At 37.3% G+C, this 26005-nt stretch overlaps 1 protein-coding gene across 2 annotated transcripts in view; it reads right to left on the bottom strand.

Moving 5' to 3' along the window:
* Positions 1 to 25727, bottom strand: part of SH3BP2 (SH3 domain binding protein 2) — a 28236-nt gene extending 2509 nt beyond the window's left edge. The window contains exons 1-13 of one of the 2 annotated variants that reach the window (XM_026064628.1): positions 25674 to 25727; positions 20681 to 20739; positions 10280 to 10419; positions 9082 to 9184; positions 6649 to 6766; positions 6018 to 6088; positions 5561 to 5649; positions 3666 to 3731; positions 2521 to 3112; positions 1306 to 1414; positions 939 to 994; positions 421 to 502; positions 96 to 155 (exon numbers count right to left, since the gene is read on the bottom strand). In XM_026064628.1, coding sequence (XP_025920413.1) covers positions 96 to 155; positions 421 to 502; positions 939 to 994; positions 1306 to 1414; positions 2521 to 3112; positions 3666 to 3731; positions 5561 to 5649; positions 6018 to 6088; positions 6649 to 6766; positions 9082 to 9184; positions 10280 to 10415 — 1482 coding nt within the window. In that variant the 5' untranslated portion in view covers positions 10416 to 10419; positions 20681 to 20739; positions 25674 to 25727. Of the gene's footprint in view, positions 1 to 95; positions 156 to 420; positions 503 to 938; positions 995 to 1305; positions 1415 to 2520; positions 3113 to 3665; positions 3732 to 5560; positions 5650 to 6017; positions 6089 to 6648; positions 6767 to 9081; positions 9185 to 10279; positions 10420 to 15018; positions 15158 to 20680; positions 20740 to 25673 lie in introns of those variants that run through there. The other variant, XM_026064627.1, reaches the window with a different exon arrangement.
* Between the last annotated feature and the right edge of the window lie 278 nt (positions 25728 to 26005).

The raw sequence follows: 26005 nt of genomic DNA, 5'->3' as shown, positions 1-26005 counted from the left end.
CACCTTCAGGATTTGACTGGATTTTGACTTTTAGTTCTGATATACACATACACACGTGCACACACACAAACTTCATATATAGTACAGATACTAACCTTTTCAAAGATTCTGTAGTTTCTCACTTTTTCTGCAGATTCATCCCATACAACCAATACCTTGAAAAATAAAAACACAACATAGTCTACGTTAATAAGCATGTCTAAGCCAATGTATTGTTAAGGAATTAGTTACAATCAGTTGACCAGTCTAAAAAATTTTTACTGAAATTATGACAGGGAAGTGATTGCCTCAGATTTCCTTGCTTTAAGGAAAGAGCCCATCTAAATTGTTAAGTACTTTACCATACATAAGATACAATATCTCTAAATCAAGACCATTAGTTGCCATAGTTTTTTGGTAGATTCAGCTATTGCAAGTTACCTTTCCAGACTTAGTAGATGAGTTCCTAATGCAGTATAATCCATTTTGTGGTTGTCCTCTTGGGCTATTAGCTTTAAATGCCCTAAAAATAGAGCAATTACATGTGTTAGCATTTTCTGAATCAGATAAATAGGATGCATATGTTCTTAAAATTCTTAAAGCTATCTCTATTTCTGTCATAATAATTCATAGTATATCATATCTGATAGAACTTCACTGTTCTAGCATCTGAACCTGCAATGCAGTACTGAACATCTGGTTTTTCTGCCCATTTAGCATCCTGGCACGACAACCTTTTCCAGATGGAGCAAAATCACTCTGCAAGTACTATGCATTTTCAACTGATACAGGAACACTGAACTAACTCCCCTAAAAAGCAATTTTCATATTAAAGGGATTAAAATATTAGTCTTTTGTTTTTAAACACAAATTATATCTCCCACAAAATGATTTTTCTGGACTACTGCTCAGCAGTTTTTTGTAGGATTTTTAAGCAACTGTTTTAAAGTTTCATCTACCTTTCAACTTCAAAGGATTCAGAGGTATTAAGAAATACTGATTTAGGCAGCTCAACCTGTAAGAAAATACAAACAAAAGATCACTACACATAAGGGAAACTCAAAATGCTAGCAACTTGTTAAGCAAATATGCTACAGCCATCAGTATCTGAATTTATTATGGTGTATTAACATTTACTTTATGCTTATTTCTTCTATAAGAATATTAAAAATCCAAATTTGTCAAGACATTCCTTAAAGCTGAAAATCATGCAGCACTATGTTGAAAGTTCCCTTTTTCTAAAAGAGGCACCTGAGAAGCCCCCCAAAGTATCCATAAACAAGAAAAATAATTATCTTTGAGAATGGACTGTCTGCTTCAACTTACTTTTTCATAGTCTTCATCAGAATCATCAGCAGGTTGGTTTGGCTTGGCAGGTAGTGCTGGTTTTTCAAATGAGAAGCTTCTGAAACTCTGCCCATCTGGTGGCGATCTCCTGGCAGAAACAGAACAAAAACTGAAGGACATGTCCTTAGGAAAACAAAACAAATATACACAAAACACTGAAGGTATAATAAAAGTAGAACTGAAGAGCAAGTTTCAGTTTAGGGCTTATGCCAGAATAACAATAATTTAGGTTGGAAGGGACCTCGGGAGGTTGGGAGGAGGTTGGGACCTCTTATTTAGTCCAACCTCATGTACAGAGCAGATCCCACTGGATTGGGTAGCYCGGGGCTGTGTCCAGTCACGTTTTSATTATCTCCAAGGACCAAGATTCCACAGCCTCTCTGAGGCAACTTGTGGTGTTTGACCACCCTCATGGTGAAAAGTTTTTCCTAGTATTTAGCTGTAATTTTACTGGTTGTGACTTGTCTGTTGCCGCTCATCCTATCACTGTGCACCTCTGAAGAGTCTCGCTTTGTTTTCTTCATACCCTCCCATTAAATAGTTGTAGACAGCAATAAGATCTCCCATTAGCCTTCCTTAAGGTTGAGCAAATCCAGTTCTCTCAGCCTCTCTTCACATGTCATGTGCTGCAGCCCATCAAACATCATGGTGGCCTCCACTGGACTCATTTCAGTATATCAATGTCTTTCTTGTACTGTCTTTAACAGGGTTTATTATTCATTCTTCAGAACTGCTAAGCAATCTGATGGATAAAAATATCTTCATCTGCCTCACCACTGTTGCTAGTCCCAAGTCCCTTACTAAAGGAGATCTTAATATAGAATGAAACACGCATTTCCTGTCTCCATAGAAGGCTAAAATTCTTTTTGCAGTTGACTCAAGTTCTGACAGAAAGGCTTCTTACTCACTACAAAGGCTTTTAAGTCTTGAAGAGACACCCCAAAACAAATGAACTACTGAATTTTGGTGTAATTTTTTTTTTGTCTATTATTTCTTTTAGAACTATTTCAGAAGCTACATTTGTTGCAAAGTTTTCGAAAACCAAATACCCAGGCAAAAGAGCACAACGCAGTGGGGAAGAGAGGTATGGTGCAGGGAAGAGAAACTGTCGTTGTTGTAGATTTGATAAATAGTAGGTCTGTCATACAAATATGCAGTGGAAAATCTGATGCAGGATTGCAGTTTCATACTTACTGTAACTGGGGACATAAAGACTTCTCTGGTCTAGGCTTGAATCCTGGCACAGGGGGCTGGTGGCCTGGCACGGGTGGCTTTGGAAGTACTGGTGGTATGAACAGTCCAGGTTTACCATGTTCTCTTGGCACTTTGATGTCTGCTGGCTTTTCAGTTAACTGTGACAGTTTGGGTTTACTGCTTGGTAGTGGAGGAGGAGTTCGTGGTGAAAGGTTTAAGTTCTTTAGCTTCTCGCATCCTTCTGGAGTAGTGAGAACTTGAGGGAGAGGCTCTGAGGGCAACGGGCATGATTCTTTGATACAGACAGGCTTTTTGAAAAGAGGTAGAGGGGGTACAGGAGGTGGCTGTTCACTTATTCTCCAGTTTGAGTGCTGAATCTTTAGATTAGATTCAGCTCGGCAATGTAACTGGGGTTCTCTCACGTTTGAAAGATCCTCTGGTTTGATATCAGGTAAGCCTCTTTTAGGAGGTGGTGGTGGTACAGGCCCAACAGATTTGCCAGCAAAGGAATGGGCCCTTGATTCTGAGAAGGCAGCTTTTCTGACATGAGGAACTGGCGGAGGCGGGTAGGCCGGGGGCAGGACCATGATATCTACACAAAGAATACACCCAAAAAACATGGCACATTGAGGAGAAACAAAATACGTCAAGAAACTAGACTTTTCAATTTTTTATCTTCTGTGTGATTTAAGTTATTTAACTGGCATTTGTTCTCATAGTACCTAAAATGATGGATAAATATTTAACTTTCAACACAATTCTGAATGTTGTAAGTAGTAAAATCCTGCAGCCTTTATTCAGGCATAGCTTATGTTGACTTAGCAAGGAATTTTGTCTTTGTTAAAAATAAAGAGGCTACATTAAAAGCATTATCCCTCCTCCTGGCTGATGACTAGATCCAGATCCTTCTAGAGCAGACCTTCCAGAAAACATGACCTTCAAGGCATGTAAACACTTTCTGTAAATTTTTACTGCTATTACTAGACACTAAATACCTCTCAAGATTAGATACCTGTTCATTACTTTATTATTTTAACCACCTGCAAAGCTTTAGACACGCTAAGCCAAAGAATGATTTGGCATTCTACATGAAGATGACCTCCACTGGTGGCCTTTATGTGAGGGGAATAAAAGAAATCACATACCATCTTTCCCCAGGTCAGGAGTATCTGGTTGCAAGTAAGATTCATCCTCTTCCTCTTGGTCATAATCTGCAGATAAAGATAAATGTGTCAAACTCTGATAAGTATTTCTGGAACCATGAAAGAATGTCAAGTATTTACTGCTTTTTTAATAAACAAATATTTTTCAGTTAAAAAATTAAAGGCTTAGGGTTAGGGTACTTTGTGGTGACACCTTCTAGTATCATAGCCTGCCGGAGAAAAATCCGGATCAGTTGCAGAGACGCAACTACACATGGAGACATTGGCAGAAACAAGTTGGAAAAAGAAAAACCCTATTACAGAAACATTTACGATTTTGCAATATGGAATCCTAAGAAAGCTTAGTGATTTACAAAACAGTTAATTCCTTTGCCTTGCTTTGGCAACAGAAAAATGCATCACAACAAATAACTTTAATGGTTTCAGTGTTGCCTTTAACTGTAAGTCAGAATAATCAAGAAAAGATTATGCTGCTTCTAGGCAGTAATTTCTCATCATTGACTACGTTAGGAGCTTCAGGGACAATATGTAGCATTTCCCCATGGAAATCCATTTTAAAAAGGTGATAAAATCAGAAAGTTGTTCTCATTTTCCTAATTTAAATATTTAAACTCTTTCTAGACCTCTTCAGACATAATTCCCATTGCATATAACCATTCCACCCCTACACACAGGGGCCCTAACCACAACCCTAGACAAAGTGCTGCCAAATCTGTTTTCTTCTGCTTTGCAACAACTGAACCGGATTTCCTCAAAAGCCTCACTCCCACTGGTTTTGTCCTAGTCAGGAAGAATAGTCAGGAATTTCCTCTCAGGAAATGAGAGTACTTGCTCCAATCAACCCTACCCCTAGAAATCTGAAAGAGCGGATGGGAAAATGCCTAGTAAGGGAACTAGGTTGAACCTTGGGGCAAGGCTCCTCGTGTTAGATTTTACTAATGTGTTTCTTGACTAGGAAGTCAGTTGCTAAAATATGTTGTGAATACCTGTCTGACAGGCTTTCTGTAGTGTCCTCATTTCTAATTAAAAAATTAATACACTCAGCCAGAACTGTTTATTGTGAAGCAACTACAGCGAAGAACAGATGTCAAGCGTTGAATAAAAGAGAAACCATGCTCAGAATGAGAGTCTGGGAGCCTTAGTTTAAAAGTTACTCAGTCTGAAAGTCGCTGAAGAATGTTACCCTATGCGTTTCTCATAGGCCAATCTCCCATGCCTAATGTGAGACCTTACAGAACTGAGAGGACGATCAATCCTGTTTCATACTGAACAGCCTACGGACACAGATGCAACAACATCCCAGTGTGAGTAACAGCCCATTTTGCAGGACAGGTGAATTAACTTCATAGGCTATACTAGAAGTAACTAGTTCCACAGTATTTCACTGTATTGTCTAAGTTTTCAGAACGCACTTTCAAGTGACTAATACTTTAAGCGGCTTTTACTGAAATAACGACAGCTTAATCMTCTTATTATCAAGTTTAATAAAGACCACTTTGTATTTCCACACTATGACCTATGGACATACTCAAATGTTTTACCTTTTTGCTAAATCTACAAACTTTCCAACATGCAGCCTTAATAAGTGTTTAAAATAGTATTATTATGGTGTCAAATACCTCCTAGAAAGGTCTGAATCACTTCAGTTACCATTTCTTTTCACTAGTGGTTTATGGTACAGAATATTTGTTTCCGATTCTAAATTACAACAGCTCTACATCCCTTTAACAATATGGATTTACAGTTCTCAGCTGCAAACTGGATCAGACATAATCAGACATATTTAAGCCACAGGCATAGTTCCTGTGGAATCGAGGTGCACGGGGGAGGGGATAAAAAATAAATAAATCTTATTTTTCAGTGTCTACAATTGTCACCTTCATTATCTGCTGAGTGGTGAGAATACTTGATATCAATGGGACGTTCTACTGAGCCATAGAAACTGTCTGCATCAGAACCAGAATCACTGCAAAAGAAAAGATAGAGTCCATTTTGCATCACTGTGATAATGGTCTTGGAACACTAATGATTTCTACTTCTGCACTGGAAAGGAATGCTGGAAAAGCAGAAGCAATCATTCCTATTTCCCAATTAACAGACAAATAGTTTGCTGTCATTTGAAAGTTTGTGTTTGTTTTACACAGAGTTGACATTTTAAATTCTCATAATAAGATTTACTTCTGTCATTACATCCTTTAAAATATGTATTAGGAAGGCTTTCCATTCTTGGGGCTTATTGAACCTGTTATTAACAGTACATTACTTGTAGCTGCAAAGAGCCAAAAGCAACACTATCAAAAGGAAGAAAAGGAAATAAGGATTAAGGGTTCATACCTGAATTCTGTTATTGTTTCTTTCTTCTCATGGTAGTGATCTATTTCCCTCCTCAGGGATAGCATCCAGTTCTTAAAACAAACAAACAATATTTAAATTGTTAAACAAACATGCACTGTATTTGTTCTCTGTAAAGCTAGAGTAGCTACACCTAGGAACTTGCATCAAAATAATATTTATCCTAACTTTACAGAAGTATCAAGAGGATTTATTAGTCAAAATCTTTTGACTATCTAAAATCCTAAATGTATTAAAATATTAAACTTCCAATTTATGAATTTCAAGCTATTATTTCTAAAACTATTTGTTCATAGTCTATTTATGGGTCAGATTTCCCACTTTATCAAAGATTTAACACACAAACATTCATTCCTTGGCTAAAAATAAAACCAGAAGTATGAAAAAGTCATGACATCTAGTATCATACTTTTAGCCATTCCCTAAATCACAACTTGGACTCACACTAAGATAACATTTAGAACTTCAGGTGTGATTTTCAAAGGTGCCCAAAGAACCAAACACACAAATTCCAGTGGCAGCTGAGCATCCAGTTCATATAGATTTCAGGCAAGTCCAAGATTCACTTTCCTTCTTCTCTTGCAATATAGTTTTCCTTGACACAGAAAGATACCTTTCTTTCATCTTCAGAAGAAGCAGAAAAAAACCATGTCCTGTGCTTCTTGCTAATGTGAACTAACTTGAAAGGAAACACATTGCTTGACGTTGTCTCTTCAGCTGCCCGCATAACCCTGAAAAACAGAACAACCAATATATAAAAAGCCTGATCTATAAAGTTAATTATGTTGTGCAAGTCAAAGCTGATAGAAAGTGGTTTTACCAGCCAATTTTGCCCTACTAAAAATAACCCCAAAACCYGGGAAAACACCACCAGAATACCCATACATGCTTTTGTAGCACTTCTGCCATTAGAGTGGTAGAAAGGACAATGCAAAAGTGCTGACAGGAGAAAAAGCGCTAGTTGAACCACCAGCCAGACTTAAATATAGATGTGTTAACTTAAGCCTGTTCAATAAATAATTATAATGAATTGGGTTAATTCGCAAGCTTCACACTATTGTAGGAAGTATTTAGGCACCTTGTAATCCTTATTTCAGAGAGGCACCGAGAAGAAATCAAAACACAGGTTTTCCATGAATGTAAAAAGAGAGCTAATATTAAAAGTTAGCTTATTTTTTTCCATTTTTTTCCTTATAAATGCTATCTTGCAGAATTTTCTCATTTGAGAATCTTCTGGGGAAAAAAATAAAAGTAAAGAAACATATCTAACACAGTTTGGGAAAGCGATAGAGTGCAAAATAGCATTTATAAGGGAAAAAGTGGAAAAAATTACCGGGGCTTTCTCTGCTGTTGGTCCTAAACTTTTTAACTTGCCTATTTCCTCATACAATGCAGTATTTCCATGAGTCACTAATATTTAGGGAAGTTGGTTTGCAAACCTAGAAGAAAGATCATCAGAACCATTTGACTTTCGGTTAGGTACCCAGTCCGGATGAATTTGGAGGGGGGGCGGGGGAGAGGGGTGGAAGTCTAGTCAATACCCAGCAGCTGCCACAATGTGAACTGCAAAATGTTTTTATAATTAGATATCACATCTTTTTAGAAACCCAATCCTAATTTTAAACTGCAGGTTGAGGTTTCCTGCATCTGTTCAGCCCTGAACAAAGCTGGAAAAGGAACTGCAAATTGTCTTACTAATTTAAGAATAATAAGGATGTTAACGGAGGAAATACCCACRGTACTGCAGGGAGGGTACTAATGATTGTTCTGAGTCACTAGTGAACTCAGCACTCTCTCACCTACCCACTCAACATGTAAAAGCTATTGAACGAAAGGTACAAAATAAAAGTCCACTGAAGATTTAGAGAGACTGTCACTTTATGCAACCACCCAGTCTACCAAATGAGTTTCTTTCATTTCAGACTATTTCAATAATGCTTGTGTCTGTGCATAACCCTAAGCATGACCTGCCCCCAGTTCCAGCTAAGCTTTGTACAGCTCGCTATAATACAGACATAAACAAGCAATGAGACAGTCCTCAGCATTTACAAATCCTATAGCATTTTTCACACTAACCTGAATATAGAAGCCAGCATCATAGCCAAGTTACAGTGAGGGCTGCTTATATAAGTTCATTTTGAATTTTTAATTAGCTACGATGTTTTCTACTACATTCCCATAAAATGTGCCATTGCTGTGGTCAGTTAAAAAGCTCTCACATTTTAATAAAACATTCCCTTACCTGAAAAGTCTGAGAAACTATGCAGTACAAGAATGACACACATGTATATGAGTACAATAAAATTCCATTGGTTAGGACCAATAATGTGATATTCTCTACATTCAGTATCTGATTAGTTCTTTCTTAGCATCAAATTACAATAGTATTTTTCTAAATTTACTTTGGAATTCTATTAATAGGACTTGTATGTATGCGGCACTCAAGCAGATTCTGATAGTACTGGCTATCTTGAAAGCCATGTATTTTTGTCTTCAACTTAAAAAGCAAGTATCAAAATAACATGTAGTTATTTATATTTATATATATATATATTTATAAATACATATATATATTTATAACATGTAGTGAAATGAGTCACAGATTTTGCACACACATTCTCTCATTTATCACTCTTGTAGTTGATTTAGTTATGACACTGACTAGAATTACTGAATGAGTAACTCCATAAACATTCCTTTTTTTTCTAATGGTCATGGAAATCACTAGAATCAAAGATCATTTGTCTGAAATAATTCACATCTATCTGCATGTGCAAAGTCTGCATTAAATCAGGAACAAAAGTAAACCCACTGCAATTTTAACAGCTTTACTGGAGAAGTTACAAAAGATGAAGGGCATACATTTGTAAAGCACAGGAAACATCATACATATACAATTTGAAAGGAATACATCTCTTGGAATTTGAGATGAGTGCTTAACACCAACAACAGATATAGTTCAATTTAACTTTGTTTGAAATGAAAACCACAGCCCCCTTAGTAAGTAAAAGGAGCTTGGGTATTAAATAAGCTCTATGGCACTCACCTGTTATAACCATTTAAAGAAAATGCACCCTGTGGAGATGCAGATGTGCTACTCTTAAAGTAGTAAATACATCCCTCATGAATAATCACAAATCTCAAAGGCCCTGAAAAGATAAAAAAAGTGAGCAAAAAAATAAATCCAATGCAAGCACATTTCTAAATTCTTAAACAAATATTCTGCCCAAGTTAAGAGGATCTAATTAATTGGTCATTACAAAAAATGGCATATACTAGTTGAATGACAGCTGACTGATGACGATTCGTTAATCGTGTAGTAAAGCAGYCCATTCACAGGCTTTTAGAACTGAGGGTAGCATTTGCTTTCCTCGTYTGAGAGGCAGCTGATCTGACAACTGCAAAAGGAACATCAGAGAATGCAGGTCTGACCTTTATCTATGTTCTTTTCCTGGAGGAATAAGCTAAACTAAGAGTGCAGCCTGAAACAAGATGGGAGGAATGTAGCCACAGGCTAAAAAAAAAAAAATATATACATATTTATGTTCACCCCAAAACCATTATAGTGTTTCTCTCTCTTCCTTCATCTCAGGTACATAAAGCTGGCAATAAAACAGTGTTTTCTTTTCTAAACAGTCAAGTGCCAACACACTTTCTTCCTTTGACAAAGGCAGTAATAGTAACCTTTGTTCTTAATTGTATTGTTTCATTGTAAACAGGGATAGCAAATGAATAGAATATAAATAAATCTAAAGCCTTAAATTTCTTCTTGTAAAGGGATTCTGATTCCAGAAGCAATTACTGTTATTAAATACAGCCTAATCTTGGCAATAAGAAAATTTCCACTTCATGGAGAGGAGATTGGGATATTTTTTCAGTACAACAGATGAATTCCAGCTGGAAAAAAAGCTGAGTACTAATTTCTTTCAGAAAAAATATTTGAAATTGATACATCTCTACTCCTAAAAAATCTTTCTTTTGAAGGTCTTGACAGGAGATTTAACTGCACATAAGAAAATGAACCACAACACTTTCATTTAAGATTTAGTTCCAGAACAGTTAAAGCAAATCTGTCAACATGGGTATTTTATACGTATATTCCAGTACAATTTCAGTACAATACAGACAAAGTAAGTGAAAGACTGGCTTTATTAAAGAGCCTGCTAACACAAAACGTTTATGGCCCCAAAGGCAAGCATTTAAAACAATGACATTTAATTTAGTTAATACCTTATTCAACTTACACTTCAAGATCTGCAGTTGAGTGCCTCCTTTTTTATGAAGATACCCTGATTTGGTCACTCCTCCAGGCATTGTCAAAAGATTTTGTGCTCCAATTGCCTTCATCGGGACTGGCCAGACCTGCTCCTCTGAGGCCATCGTTCTGCAATTTAGAGTAATTAAAAAGCTATTTAGAAGTTATATTTTGTTTTAAGAAATGAGTACAGAGAAACACAGTTCATTTCCTTAAACATGTTTTCCAAACAACTAACATGGTTCAGCAGTCAAGTATGTAGCACAGACGGGTGTTCATAGATTCCAGGAAGTTTGTGATGTATAAAAAAACCATGGTGCAGAAAGTCCCAATTTATTTTTATATAGCTCATAAGAGTGATTGACAGCTGTTGAAACAATGGAAGAATGCTTAGTAAATGCAACTTAAATAYTTATATTAAAAACATGGCCCAGATCTTAATACTGTGAGGCTTATCAGGCGACTGATGAGAAAGAAAATCAGTTTCTTCTCCAAAGTTGTATGTCACACAAGTACACAAAACTTAATTTTCTGTACAATAAGGGAATCAATATTTGGATTTAAACAACTGGAATATCCACCAATACTTACCTCTCATATTTACATGTTTTACTCTAAATGAAAGCATGTAGTATATAACCCTATATTGGATGTCATATGTGACACAACAGGCAGTGCAATTCAAGTTAATACCAGACTGTTGCAGGCTGCCATTTAATTAAAATATAAATTATTAATGCCATGCTGCACTAAGCATCTTTGTAATTACAACTCTTTCTGCTGTTATCTTACACGTTACCAAGAAATTAGTCTCTTAATTACTAATTTTATCTGTTTGATGTATCTCTAGGAGACCCTTCTTTCTTCAACTGGCAACTGAAGTATTTAGAACTGTATAGCCCTACCATACAATACAGGAAAAAAAATAATGTATGAACTGAATAGAAAGTTTGACCTGCACATGCAGTGGTCTATTGTCTTCAGGTTTAGGGTTAGAGACTTCTGCCAGAAAGAGGCAACCTAATAAAGTTCATCTGCAAATAAAACCATTTAAGCAGTTTCTGATAAGGAAATGATGGTTTAGAATCTTGCAGAAAAGTCAAAGTGAGGGAAATAGTGTGTTCGTCAGCTGGTTGTGACACCAAACCACACTGCAGTTCTGTTAAGAGTGATTGCCTTGAAATCATGAATGCCAAAGTACTGTATGAAGTTTTTTCTTTTAAGAACTGACACATCAACATTCAAACATTTGAAATTAATTTATGATTAAGTGATTTCAGTCTGTTCCTAGTTACATTCAGGGGAAAAAAAAAGAGAGTAAAAGTGGAACCTTTTTATTCAGCCAAAAATACTCTGATCTCAGTTATATTGATCTAACTCCATCTCAATGCCACCAAATAGCTTCAAGCTCAGTATGGGTCTTCAAATCCTGTCTGCTTATTCAACAAAGAACAGACCAAGAGGACTTAAGCACCTGGCCCTTAGAATGAAACTATAATCCCAGTGTTATGTACTTTAGTCAGAAAGTACTTATCAGAAAATGGAGAGTTAAATGTCTCAGAGCAGTTATCCAAAATAACCAGCAAGCTGAAATTTCCACCAAGCCAATGACAAACACTGGGCAACAGGGGTATCCATGATAATCCAACCAAACCACCCTAGGTAAATATTGAAAACAAATATTTAAGTCATGGTGGCCTTCTATGTGGGAATACAGTAGTTAGGCTAGTCACTAAAATGCTCCTGGATGGGGCACTTTCTTCTTCTCCCAGAAAAGCCAGAACATCCCAGGGGTGGCGGGGGGGGGTCACGGAAGCAGAGGAACAGAGGAGCAAGCAGGTAAGAAATCCAGTTCTACAGTACGGCGACTATGATTGAACTAAGGAGGAAGATTGGCAAAGCCTCAGGTTCCTATTCCTCTAGTCACAATCATTTCTTACTTTTGTCTTCCTACTATAAAACAGTCCTGACAACAGAGACCAAACCTCAGAAATTCCCCATCCTAGCCAACTGAGCAAAAGGACATGTGGCTGAACTCAGCCAAATGTGTATTATATAAGCTTAAAAAACCACCTAATATACCAGGCTTTCCAATGGATTTACAGGCTGTTGTGCCTATTTTCTGGATCTCACTGTGGCTTATACCACTCCCAGTATCTGCAGGCTCCTCAAGCACTTTTCCCCAAACACATTTTCACTTTTCTTGACAGTGCAAAACCATCCTGGAAGAACACTAGATGCTATTTTGCATCATGTTACAGGGACAAGGCCTTCAAAACAATCTAACTGCAGGATTGTTATTGCAGGGGTCAAAAAATAAAAATAAAAATAAAAATAGATGCTCTTATGGATTTTTCCAGACGTAGCATCCATGGTAAGGTTGCATTTAGCTCCCTGAAGTGGCTCCTCCCACTCCTGATATTCCTTTTCTTGTTTTTGAAATCCATTACATGAAGAACACATCAATACTGTCAGGTATACTCAACAGCAAGTGACTAAAGTCACTGCAGAGCCTGTTAGCTCTATGATCATTAAGAACAGAAAGGTATTTCCAAGTTGTGGTTTTTATGTAGTTACAGTCTTGCACTACATTGAGTTAATTGCACAATGAAGTTAATAAAAAAGGTCCACCAAATGCAACCAGGGACAAGCCAGGCTCGCTTGCTGATGCCTGTCCTGTTACAAACTACAATGCAACAACACTCGTGCCTTGCTTTGTGCTAGTTTCTAGCATACATGCTCCTTCCCACTCTTGTCACCAAGGAAATAGATGCATATTTTTAGACTAAATTTTCATCAAGTCCCAAAACCCATTACAAGTGGCTATTAAACCAACCTCCTTCCCCACTGAAACGGCACTGCGCTGGACCTCTGAGCCAGAAGAGAATTACGGCAGACAGGGAAAGGCCTTTTATTACCCTGTTTCTCATATGATCCCTGTGACCGTTTGAGGGAGATCATAGGCTTTTGAGTACAGCAGGAGAAATGCTGGAACAGCACTTCATAGGATTTGCTTCATCATTCAACAGTTTTTTGAAAGACAGAACAGTGCAGTTATGCTGCTCTCCAGCATGATACAGTGCTTATACAAGTGCTACTGTACCTACTTCATATATGCAAATGGGTCTGCCAGACTGAAAACAACACTTTGCAATGCATGATTAGTATGTTAAATCAGTCCAAATCTGTCTATCATTTCAATATACCTTTCTCAACCCTTATCAAAATAAACTGCTCTTCATTTTACGTAAAAACAGGGCATCTGTATCATGAAACTCCCAACAACATGAAGAAAGGTGAACTTATTTACTTCATGTACACCCTTGATAATGCCATGCTGATTTAGAAGTTTTTTCTGAACCTTAATGACACTCTTATTAAATGCAAACTGCAAACATGGTGCAAGCTTCTGTTACTGTACAGTGTGCAGATGTATACATCTACGAATCAATTTTCAACCCATCCCCTTAGTCAACACATATAAAATAGCTGGATTTGAATATGAGGCATAACTTCACAGGCAAGAAAACCCTAAAAAAAGTAAAAATAAAAAGTAAAAATAAAGTTCTGCCACATAAAATCTGGAATACATTATGAAAGAACACTTAACCCTCTTGGCCTTAAGAGCTATTGGCATTCAACCAAATTAAAGCAAATACAGGCTGATTCAACTAAGGATTGCATCCTGAAAGAGCCATGAGTCCTCAGTTCTTGCTGAACTCGAGCAGAACATACGGCAGATGTGATTAGCTCCACATCTTGCAGTATACAGGCGTAAAAACACATTACTCTCATCTCTGAAGCTACAGCTGCCAAAAGCTGTGTTAAATGTCCTCACTTGTCATAATAATACTTACAGTCTATCCTGGAGCCCAGTTTGGTCATGCTGAAAACAAATAAAAAACAGACTCCAAAACTGCATTACAAAAATTAAGCCTGATCTGAATTCATCACAAGTATCTTAACATAAATTATGCCCGAGGACTTTCTGAACTCTGTAATCTCTCTAAATTCTATTTTGAAAGTAAGACCTAGCAAAGCAAAATGTTTGCTCTGAATGTACACATAATTTATGAAAACGAATGCATTCCACATAGAGTGCAGAGGGAGACTTAAGCTTGTCTCCGCAAATGACTTAGCCAAAAATGAAGCAGCATTACGTGTATAGTAGATCTATAAAATAAAAGTTTCCCCAGTGTGCTCTCAACAAGTCTGAACAAAAACTAGTTCTCTGATTCAACAAGCTACATATTTCTGCAGGATTAGAAAACAGTTTTGAGAACAGATGGTAAATTTCAGGTCTGATCTCCATTTATTACATATTTTTCAGTATTTCTGAAATGCTGTTCCATATTTCTCCCACTTTTGGGGGTTGCACAATCCATTTCTTAATACTTCTAACAGCCCCTTTCACAATGGTGTCTTCGAAGGATTAACAGTATAGCACAAATACTGGGAAGTCAAGTAAATCTTACAGGACAAAGGGGACAGAGAACTAAGCCTAAATGAGATATACAATTTAACTTGCTTTAACTTGCTTTTCTTTTCAGGCAAAGAATTCCAACCAACGCTCTTCTCATCTCTTCTCCCTCTAATAATTCATGCAGGAAATTCAAAGGTAAAGAGTATTCTTCCCAGATACAATATTCTACTCTTTGCTTTGGTCTGCTCTCTACCTAAAAGAAAAAAGAACACAGAAATACAAGCCACAAATAGATATGCACTAACCTAGTGACCATGCTTGAACGACACATCGTTTTCCTGCTGACAGTTTCACCAAACGATCGTTTCCTTTGCAATAATAAAGCCATTAATAAATTATGACCCCTCTCAGGCATGAGAGAGGCATCTCTGCACTGCTCCCACTTCTGCGTAAAATAAAGTTCAGCGCGACTGCGACGGCTGCTGTACATTCAACACAAAAAAGGAAAAGAAACCCTGCCCCAACTGCCTGTGCATCTGCAGTGCGGTGCGGCCAAAGGGGACGCCTAGGCAATGACTTGTTTCCTTTGCTACTTCCTGTTTCCCCCCCCATGCTGGTGGGCAGCGCTGTCTTTGTCAGATTTCCCAATCTCCCAGAGAGGCTGTAAACCAAACCGCGCACATCTCCACTTCTGTCAGGCAGCGAGCCAAACTGCAGAGGGGATTTTCCAGTGCCCAAGTTGTCTCCTATTCACCTTTCAATCAATCACTTTCCCACGGGAGAAAAAAAAAATAGCAGTCCTTTTTTCCTACAGCGCACTCAGGCTCTCGCACCGGCAGAGGCATGGTTCAGAAACACTGCCTGCCGCTTCTGAGGAGCAACAAGGGCTTCAGCGCCTGCACTGCAGCACAGAAATATGCAAGTATTTCACCTCTTTTCGTCACTATAGCTAAAGCTTTTCTTTCTCTCTTCAACCCAAAATATTAAGAACTTTGAAAGATTACGGAGGATCTACACACTCTATAGTAAGTACTGTCTGTATGTTTGACACTATACAAACCACAAAAGACAATAATATTCTAACCCAAGGAGATCACAAGTTAAGGGCAACAATTCTACAGGCAAGTGCCACCAACTGATGATGAACAAATGCCATTGTTTTACACTTAGAACAGTATTCATCTGGAGTTGTCAAAATAAAAAGATTTGAGTATTTCACTGATTGTCTGGAATTAACCAACACTGTGGGCTAAAAAGTTCAGATAAGGGGAAAAGCTAGCGTAGTTCAGAATGATGGACGAAACCTATATAGATGGATACACTGAATAAAGCTTACTTCATGTATTTTGGGAAAACAGGCATGAATCCATATTCCAAAATGGGAAGGAAGAAGTCTCTGTATGACTTCTTCTCTTTTTGTAAACTACTCAACTGTCAAAGCAGAGAAGAAAACAACATTTCACATACTAGCCATATATATATATATATAGCATAGAAAAGCAATTCTCCATCTTCATCACCTTAGCATACCCATTGTCACTCCTTCTATAACTAGGGAATATAGGAAGGGCAAGGAGACTAAGCATCACACAGCTCGTTAGCTACAAAGAGCAGCCTATCAAGACAAAATCCTGAAAGATACTTAAAAAGAATCAATACCCAGTTGTCTCSGTGGTTAATTAACAGATTTCTTACACAGAAAAGTTGTAGAGAGGGCTACAGCTCAGCAGTCTGTGAATTAAATTCAGTTGTTTAACTGCTACAATATTAGTTATCAATTTCAACTTTAAGCATTAACGCCCAACGGTTTAAAGCAATCTTTCCTCCCCTGGTTCTTCGCTATCCTCTGATAGTTCTCTGCTATCTAAGCAAGCTCTTCAAAGCTTGCACTACCATCTTTGCCACCTTTATCTCTACCTCAGTGAAATGCTATGATCAAAATGACAGCATTTGAGTGCATGCAACTCTGGAGAAAATGAATCGTTCCTCTTTCCATTTTCTGATCTAATGCACCTACATCTTAGTTTTCCCCAAACTGTGCAACTGTAATTTGGCACTGTTTGAACTCCACAGCCTCACTTTATCCAATGCACATTCCTGAAGTACTGCTTTTCCACTCTAATCTTTCTGCTGCTCTCCTCTCCCTTTCTTCTCTTAGGCACTCAGAAACACAGGATTTTTCATTTCAAGTTCCAAGATCCCCTTTTGATTTTTCTGGTGATTTCCAATCCTGCCAAGATGATCATAGAGGAAGAATGTATAGTCAGAACAAAAGACATCTCACACAATATAAGCCGGTGTTCCAGTGAAGAACAAAAAAGTTTATAGGGTTCACAGTTTGGGGAGAATAAAAATTCAGCTTAACTTTCTAGACTGGCCATTAGTCAGAATGGTTGTGTTTCAGAACCACAGACAAAGAGGTTGAAAGGACATGAAATTTTTATAGACTCGATTAATTTGTCTGTCACAGAAGTGAAAGAATTAAATATATTCTTCTTCATAATGTGTAATTTATTTTTGCAAAAAAGCCAGGCATGAGGCTTTCACACCGCTAACATGCATTTGTCCCTGAAAAATCTAGCCCAGGGAAAATTTCACCCAAAAGAAGGAACTTCATTTCTTTAACACTATGAGATTTTAACTCAGATAGCTTTAATAGGTAGAGTCAAAACATCAAAAACCAACCGACATTTGAATTTCATTCCAGCAGGACCACTGCCTGAGGAAGGCCGCCAAACATCTCTGCCACCATTACAAACTCCTCTTGCTCCCCATCAAAAACAATCCTACTTACCTTAAGCTTATGGAAAGCAAGAGCAATAAAACATACATCTAACACTATGCTATCCTTGCCGGTATAAATTCACTAGCGTGGTTGCAAGGCTGAGCTGTCTCTGCAGCACTGAGAGCTTCCTCTTACTGACCAATTTACAGGAAACTGCAAGAATGGACTGTCAGTAAAAGCAGACTGAGAAGCCCAGCAACAGTGAGGCAGAAAACTTAAGGCAACAAAAAATTAAAGTAACATAAAAACCACTTCAGCCACAGCAAGCAGTCAGCTCAGTAGTCAGGTTCCACTCAGAGTAACATTAGAGCTCATACATACTATACTGTAGTCTTTTATAGAAATATACAAAGACATAAAACAAGGAAAAATTTTGTTAAAATTCTACTGGCTTTGAAGAACTTGAATCAGAAACAGATTGAGTCTTATTGTTTTACTAATTCTACCAAATTTGTTTCATACCAAGCTTCTAGATCAGTGGAAAACACATCCAGTATATTAAGAAATGATATATCTGCCAACAGTACACTCTGCAACTGCACATCCTAAAAGAAAAAGTGGAAATTACTCACATAAAAGATTCATGTGCTAGCTAAGGCAGTCCTGTGAAAACAGGAATAACCATACATCAGAAATACTTCTGATGGCTGACCTGCATAATAATCATAAAAAAATGTAATAATGAAGGAGTGAAATGAGGCCAGAACTACCAGAAATCTTCTCAGTGCCAAATGAGCTCAAATTCTTTAAGCTTCAGCTGTCATTCCCTCACTCCGCTTACTAAGGAAGAACTTAAAAAACCCACAAAGCCTAGTAGCTGAAGCTTTGATAACATATACCCAATTTAAAACCCAGAAACACTTCAGGTCGAAAACTTCAGAGTCTCTATTTATACCCTGCTGCTCCTAAGCTAGAACATCTATAGGCGTATTGTTGACTTGGGACTTCAGAAGAAGCAGCCAGCACTAATCTGCCAAAAAGATGCCATACTTAAGAGAAAGAGTGCATCTATTTAAAACAAATCTGTAATTTTCTTTTGGTTGTTTCACCAAACAACTTGGCACAGGTACTAGAAGATGATGTATTGACACTAATTTTGGGATATATTTTGTGTCATATATTGCTCAGCTGCCTCTAGACCAAAATACCGCCACAAAGTACTTGCTGTACATACATAGCCTGTAAAAAAAGGATTAGACTCCGCAACTGAAAGAAAAGAACTGTCTGCAGACTCTCAAGATAACATTACCATCTAACAGATTCTCTTATAACAATCAGCCATGAAAAATAACCTAAGATGTCATACTGACATAAATAAGGATTGCATCAAAATCAGTAAAGTTATCCTAGCATATTTCTCTTGCTGGCAATATTACTGTGAGAAGCTTTTTCTAGTTAATTTTAAGGTATTTATACTGAACCAAAAAGCCCCTCAAACCTATATAAGAGCAATCACCTAGTCACCTGGATAAGTCTGTCCCAGTCAGACTGYACCAACAGAACAGGCAAAATTGTGTCATGTAGACAAGCCCTCCAAATGGTGCATTTTTTTCCATTCTAATTCTTAAAATAAGCAAGTTTGAGACACATTTAGCCAGGGCTTTAGAGCAAACAGAATCATACAATGAATCTATTTCAGATGCATCTACCTCACATTTGGGGGCAAAGTTAGCAGTACATTTTTTGCGTCCTCCATTACAAGACCCAGGAGTCCATAAGACCACAAAAAACACACTTTGGTGCGTACAAGTCCACCCAGAGTACCTCATTACTTAGAGAAGGCTTAATTTAATTACAAGATTTCAAACCTGTTGAAAACAAGTTTTTGAAACACTTAAAATGGAAGGCAAGTTCTCGAACATTTTTGCTGCGTGCTTATCATATTTCCTAAAATAAACTTGAAGACATGTTATCAAGATAAGACTTCCACTCTCATTTAGCATTCAAACCAGATGGACAGGTTCTTTGTACCTTTTAACAATTTCCCGTATGTAAGGTTCTTGTAAAGTAGACTGCAAAGTAAGTACTTCCATGATTATGATTAAGTGACATCTCTCACAGGTGTTTGTAGCAAAATTTAAACAAGAACATAGTTAAAAATCACCTAACTGAGCAGAAGTACAAGTGAGATTGCCAAAGTCCTATTCCTGCACACAGCTGTACTGTGGACAGCTGCAAAGGGAGTTTCCACAATTAGACATAGACACTGAAAGTAGGAGTTTCCACAAATACTTATCTCCTTGGCAGAAGGTTTCCTTTCTACGATAATGCAGTTGAAACAACTTTATCGCTAGGTTAGTTTGTGATGAATTGCATACGATTCTATCACCAATGTACTCTATAATCAATGACTTAGGAACTAATCTCAGACTACAAAAGAAGTTCTGCTTACATGTCAAAACATCTTTTAGTATTTAAGCTAGCAACCATTGAGCTTTAGTAAGTAGAACACCTAAGTACAGACCTTTATAAGTTTATTGGTTTACAAGTGAGAGTCAAATATCCGCTGCTGATTATGGAGTGCATCTGATCCATACATTTAACCAGAAGAAGTCTCACTATAGAGAGTTAAGTCTGATGCTGGGAAATATTTTTTCCTCTTTTCTTAGAATGTTATTTAAATCAATCTAAAGAATATCAAGAGTCCTGAGGGGTGGGGAGGGGCTGGGATCCACCTTAGGGGCCTACACTCATGTTCACCATTTTCCACCATTTTTGATGCTAAAGCATTTTGGGAAGACAGACAGACAACATCCACTAGGTCATTGCATACTGTGCTTTTGTAAGCTTCAAACAAAACTTACGTCCAGAACTACTGTTGCCAGTTAAAGACAATATTTCATAAGTATATGTATTCATATATATATATAAGTTAACAGAACAAATACTGAATGTAAGCAATTTTAAAAGATCCATGGAATAGGATAAAAAACAAAAACAAAACCCATACATCCAAGTAAAGCTTATCAAGAAAATAGTCTTTTTGAATGTCTATCAACAAAAAAAGTGAAATGAGTAGATTTATGAACTCTTGTTGGCCCCAGTAACAAGTTACTAACTGAATGCTAAACGGATTCAGCAAGCCTTGCTTTACAGGAAGCATTTGGTCACATCACACACCAACCCTTCAGGCATTTGAGTCCCTCTTCTGGTAGTGTGCAGTAAGACTACATTTAATTTACCTCTGCAGGCCGATGGCTGCAGCCAGCACCAAAAGAGGAAGCCCAGCTTCTGTCAGACCCTGGGAAAACAAGATGAGACAAACATTTTCTATTTTTATTTTGCTTGTAAAGACACTACGTGATACAATTTAAAGACAAAAGCATAACTGCAAAGACTCTTCCTCTCCATTTCACTGCTGTACAACATGGTGCTAGTTTTTAACCAATGATGCAGTGAAGCATCTCAGAGATTGCTCTTTTCATACTTGGAAACTCTGACTAGGAACTAGAATCTAAAAATAAGTTACATTTTTATGGTTATTAGCTTATAGAATTAGAAACCCCAACCAGCCTATGCTGTTAATGGACAGTCCCCACCTCCAAGAGCTTTGAAGCCTAGGCAGACAAGAGAGCAGGAAGAAAATATTTGCCAAAAGCTAATTAAAGTGTGAAGATGAGTACTGTGCCCAAAGCCTCACACAAGCAAATAGCTGGACCAGAAACACGAAGTTTCTTTATTCTGATTCCAATTATTGTTCCCTTTCAAATCATGATATGAATTTCTCTAAAGGATGTCATAAGCCTTAAGAATTTTGCCACTCCCATCTCCAGCTACCCAAACGGCTAAATCAAAGGACTGAAATAACCCGGATTTAAGATTATAATATATTTCATCACTTAGGTATATACTTAAAAAGAAACCACTCATTGAAGAGAAGAATCTTTCTAAACACATTTTTAATTTCTGCAAAAGCAGAATTCAGCTGTACCCATCAGCTCACATGTAGCTGGGATTCTGGTGATAAGATTTATTTTAAATTGAAACAAATGTACAGGGCAAGGCTGCCCCAGGAAAACAGCAGTAAACAAATCATTTTCACTTGGATGATATGAGGGAGAGGAGTCCTTTTGTATCACTCAAAATAGCCCTATAAAGGTATAATCACATGCACTGGCCTTCTTTTGTGCAACAATTTGGACAATGTCATTTTAAATTGTCATGGGGATATCTTTTATCAAAATCACTTGTTTCAGAAACAGAAAATAACTAACAAATTTTTTATACCCCTTAAATCTCGTTTAAATGAACTCCAAGAGCAAGGATTAGCATGACATTGACCTACTTCACTAAAGTTGTAGAAGCACAAGTGAGTTCTTGCAGGTCTATTTTCAAGTACAGAAGACATTCACATGCAATACTTCATAAGATATGTAGAACATTTTATTTTACAACACAGGCCACAGTTTTTCTGATCAAATATATTATTGGCATAGTGCCAAACTTTGCAGAAAGTTTTATTACCAGGTATTACAAAATCCAAATTATAAAAGTAACATATAAACACAAGGCAGTAAGATAAGCCAAAGGCTAGGAGCTAAAATACAAGTTCTAGATTCTCTCTTTCCATTTGGTCTTGATGCCATTTAACTCTTCTCTTCAGATCAGCTCTTCCTTTTCTGACCTCTTTCTGACCTCTTTCTTAAAAGGCATACTCTTACAAAAGCTTTTATAAGGATTAACTCATCAACATTTGGAAAAAAGACATCAGAAAGCCAAGGATAAGGGGAACAGATGTAGTGGTACTGCACATGTAATTCAGCACCCTTAGAGTGGTGATCATTAATACTTCAGAGGAAGGGGAAAACAAACAAACAAACCCGCACGATGCATCCAGCCTAGAGCACAGTATGCAAGACCGAAAAAACTAGGAATAAAGAATGTCATCTCAGACTCCAAAATCTCCAGCATTTCAAATGAAACCAGTAAGCTCCTGAGCTGCAAATTCTTAAAGGCTGGCAGAATATTCTACGTTTACCCTCTTCTTACGCTCTTCTGTAGGCACTCCAAAGATCTGACTCCATACAGCCATTGCTATTGTCCCATCAAGTGCTCAAAAGCATCTGTAAACAGGAGCACTCACTTTAAAAGTTATTCCCATTTCCTTCCCACCAACTGTCCTTTGGTAAAACAAGAGGTAAGGACTTACTCCAGCCAAAGATCAATCCTAGCAGAAGCCTGGGATTTCTACATACACTCTACAGTCCAGTTAGGTTAACGTGATACTGTGAAACATCTTCAAATTAAAGGAAGGAGGCAAAAATTTCCAAATCCCTTCTTAAGCATCTAATAGCATTGTCTATTCTTTCCATTCTCACAGTTGCATCAAGGCTGGTCCATGGAGTGCTTGGCTGACTTATGGCATTGCTAAATTCTCACCTTCAAGACTTACTTTTTTTTGCTTTTCTCTCTCTTAAATAAATGGTATRTGGTATAAAATGCAGCAACCTTACTAAGCTTCTTATCAAGACGAGCTGCAAAGAACACACTGCCTTTGTGCACCTTTCTTCCTAACAGGATTCTCTGAAAAGCTCTTTCCAAAGAGTGTAGCTAATCCCCTTATGGGGACAAACCAGTTATGGTAGAAGGGCTCTCTTCCTTAAGACCTCCTGAAACCTTTGGGGAGCCTGCGCAGCATTCTTTCATTTCCAAGCTCTGCTACTCCATACAATTCAAGCTTAAACTTATGTGTGGGCATAATATTTCCAGCAGAAGCTTTTACAATATATATACAGAATCYTGCTTCTATACACAGCCTAGATATTCTTAAGACATTATAGGAACAAGTCACTTGCTGTAAACAATGAAGGGCTCAAGCTGGATCTCACTTGCACAAAAGAAATTCAGGAATTTAGGTCAATGGAATTAGTCTTATTTGAAACTAACTAATCGAACTTGACATCTTTGTGTAGTAAATACAGTAACAGTTTGCCCAGATCCAAGCCAAATGATAGATCATACATATCACAGATGTATTGATTCAGCTGTATGTTTTACTGGCACCACAAAATAAAAGATGGTCTACAGATGCTGAGCTTTAAGGAAAAAAGTGCTGTTTCTGAACACTTCTTAAAATATGRAGATATTTGTGAAATTTTATACAGCATTTGAAACTGGGCAGACTGATACACTTAACGCTAACAAACTGCATTTATCAATAATCTCAGAGTGTAGATGTATTGTAAAACTTCTGTGCCACATCTAACTTCTTGAAAAGAGGCTTCAGCTTTACAAGTGTGCTAGAAAATTGTTAGTCAAAAATTCTGTGCAAAAACCCTCCTCTTCCTCCAGAAGACTCCAGACACTTTTAGAGCATTCCAGTCATTTAATGTTAAGTAGTAGGCCACTATTTTAGAGGAATGTCCCCAGCTTTATAACACAGTCCATTTTCAATTTTTGTCATGTACATCTCCAGCAGATCAAAAGTTAACTGTCCCAACACTTCACATTACATATCTGCAAAATTTTACCTACAGACCACTTACATCATTACACATATTCTACTGTATTAAATGGAAAGTTTTATAAAATTATTTCTAAATTTGGTACCATCACAGATTAGTGAAGGTTTTGATATAATCACAAAAGCATATACAGTTTATATGAAGAACAATGGAAATACATCAGAGAGACTAATCATAATTTTTGCTCCCAAGAATCCCAAGAATAAAAAAAAGCTTGTTTTTGCATAAAACTGCAAACCCTTTCCTCCTCCTGTTACATAAGTTATACTCCATATATATGTATATGTGTGTGCACATATATGTGTATAGACATGATGTATACACAGATGCTATGTTACATAGATAATGTGTGTGTGTGTATCTATATGTATAAAAAACATTATTTGAAAAGAATCACCTTAACAAAAAGGTAGCAAAACACTACAGTTTTGATAACAATGCTAGTCTTGCATTTATGGCCATTTTTGTTTTTTTTCTGGAATGAAGAATAGGTAGTGGCCAGATCAGTCCAGGCATAATATGGTGCCAAATTTTTTCTAACTATACAAACAAGTATATCCATTTTTTATTTGCATCTAAGCAAGAATAAATATTAAGATATAACAGAAGTAGTTGTTTCTCTTCCAAAGATCCTTTCCCCTGAAGAAGAAAAGAAATGTAGCAAGACCATTAACTCCACAGATTCAGTAATCTTCGGTGGACTTATTTTTAAAAGAGTAAGTCACATCCTTCACGAGACATAATAAAACTTGTCTGCTTTTAAGTCCAGATAAACTAATTTATGGTTGTAATAACAGTCAGTAAAAACCTTTCTTCACTTTTGAAACCAGCAACAGGAAAGTAACAACAAAATCATTGCACTTCACTTCCATTGCTCCAGCACCACTTCCTTTTGCTTCCTCTGCTGTGTCGTCCTCTTACACCAGAGGACTGGCAGCCAGCATGGCACAATCTCAAAACAACGAGCGCTAGCACTGCAATAGCTATACTTGAACTGAATGCGAGAAATTAAGCCTCAACTTAGTACTTTCTAGTATTTTCTCTGTTCTAAGATTAAAGTATACACAACTGATCTTGAAAGGGTTCCTGTTATTAGACTATACATCCTGAAATCTTAAAGCTCAAATTTTGTGGTCATTTGGAATGCTATACAGTTTTGCTTTATCATTTTTCATTCTACTTTGTTAGAGATGGAATGGTTCAATTAGAAATCACAGGGAACCTATTCTCCAAGACTCACCATCTCTTTCGATATTTTGGCTGATCTCTAGAACATCATCCTCAATCCTTTCATTCCAATAAAGTTAGTCCCCCTCTCCTCYTTCTAGGTGATGTGGCAAAAATATTGCAACATAAAACCATCAGATCTAAGGACACTACAAATAGTAAATAGCACTACAGTTTATCTTCTTACTAACACAGGATTATGATCAACACATCAAATTCATCTTCTGCTTTTTATGTGGAATTCTGGTGAGAGTTTCAAGCCACATCTTCATCTGCGAGCTGCTCAATGACGTAAAAACACAACAACAAAAAAACTAGAAAAAGGAGAGGAAGACTGGTCAACATCACTACTACAACTGGTAAAGACTGTGGGAAGCAGAGCTTTCTCACAGGTTATCTGAGACAATAACTTCCTCTTCCAAAAGAAGGTAAGAATGACTTCATTACTCCCAATTCATGTGTCAGATGCATTTCTTYCACCTACCTTCTCAATTAACACAGAGCAGCAAGTACGTTCAAAAGTAAAATCCAACCAGACCGCTAGACTGCACACATTTTGTCACCCCACTAGGGCTAGGAAAATGAGAGAGAATGAGTCACATGAGTCACAATGACAGTCAAATCTCTTTAACACATTGACCAGAACAGTACAAGTGGCCTAGGCACAGAACCACCTATCCAATTGATTTCCTCTTTCCTATCTAAAGTGCAAAAGAACATTCCAGGAGGGAAAGGAATTCAAGAAAGTTGCCAGCCAAAGGGTTTCAAGCAAAAAGACTCATGTTTGCTACATTTCATAGCAAAGGCACTGCTGCA

The sequence above is a fragment of the Apteryx rowi genome, unplaced genomic scaffold, assembly GCF_003343035.1.
Source record: "Apteryx rowi isolate R43461 unplaced genomic scaffold, aptRow1 scaffold_22, whole genome shotgun sequence".
Taxonomy (NCBI): Eukaryota; Metazoa; Chordata; class Aves; order Apterygiformes; family Apterygidae; genus Apteryx; species Apteryx rowi.
This window is presented reverse-complemented; position numbering and strand designations above follow the sequence as displayed.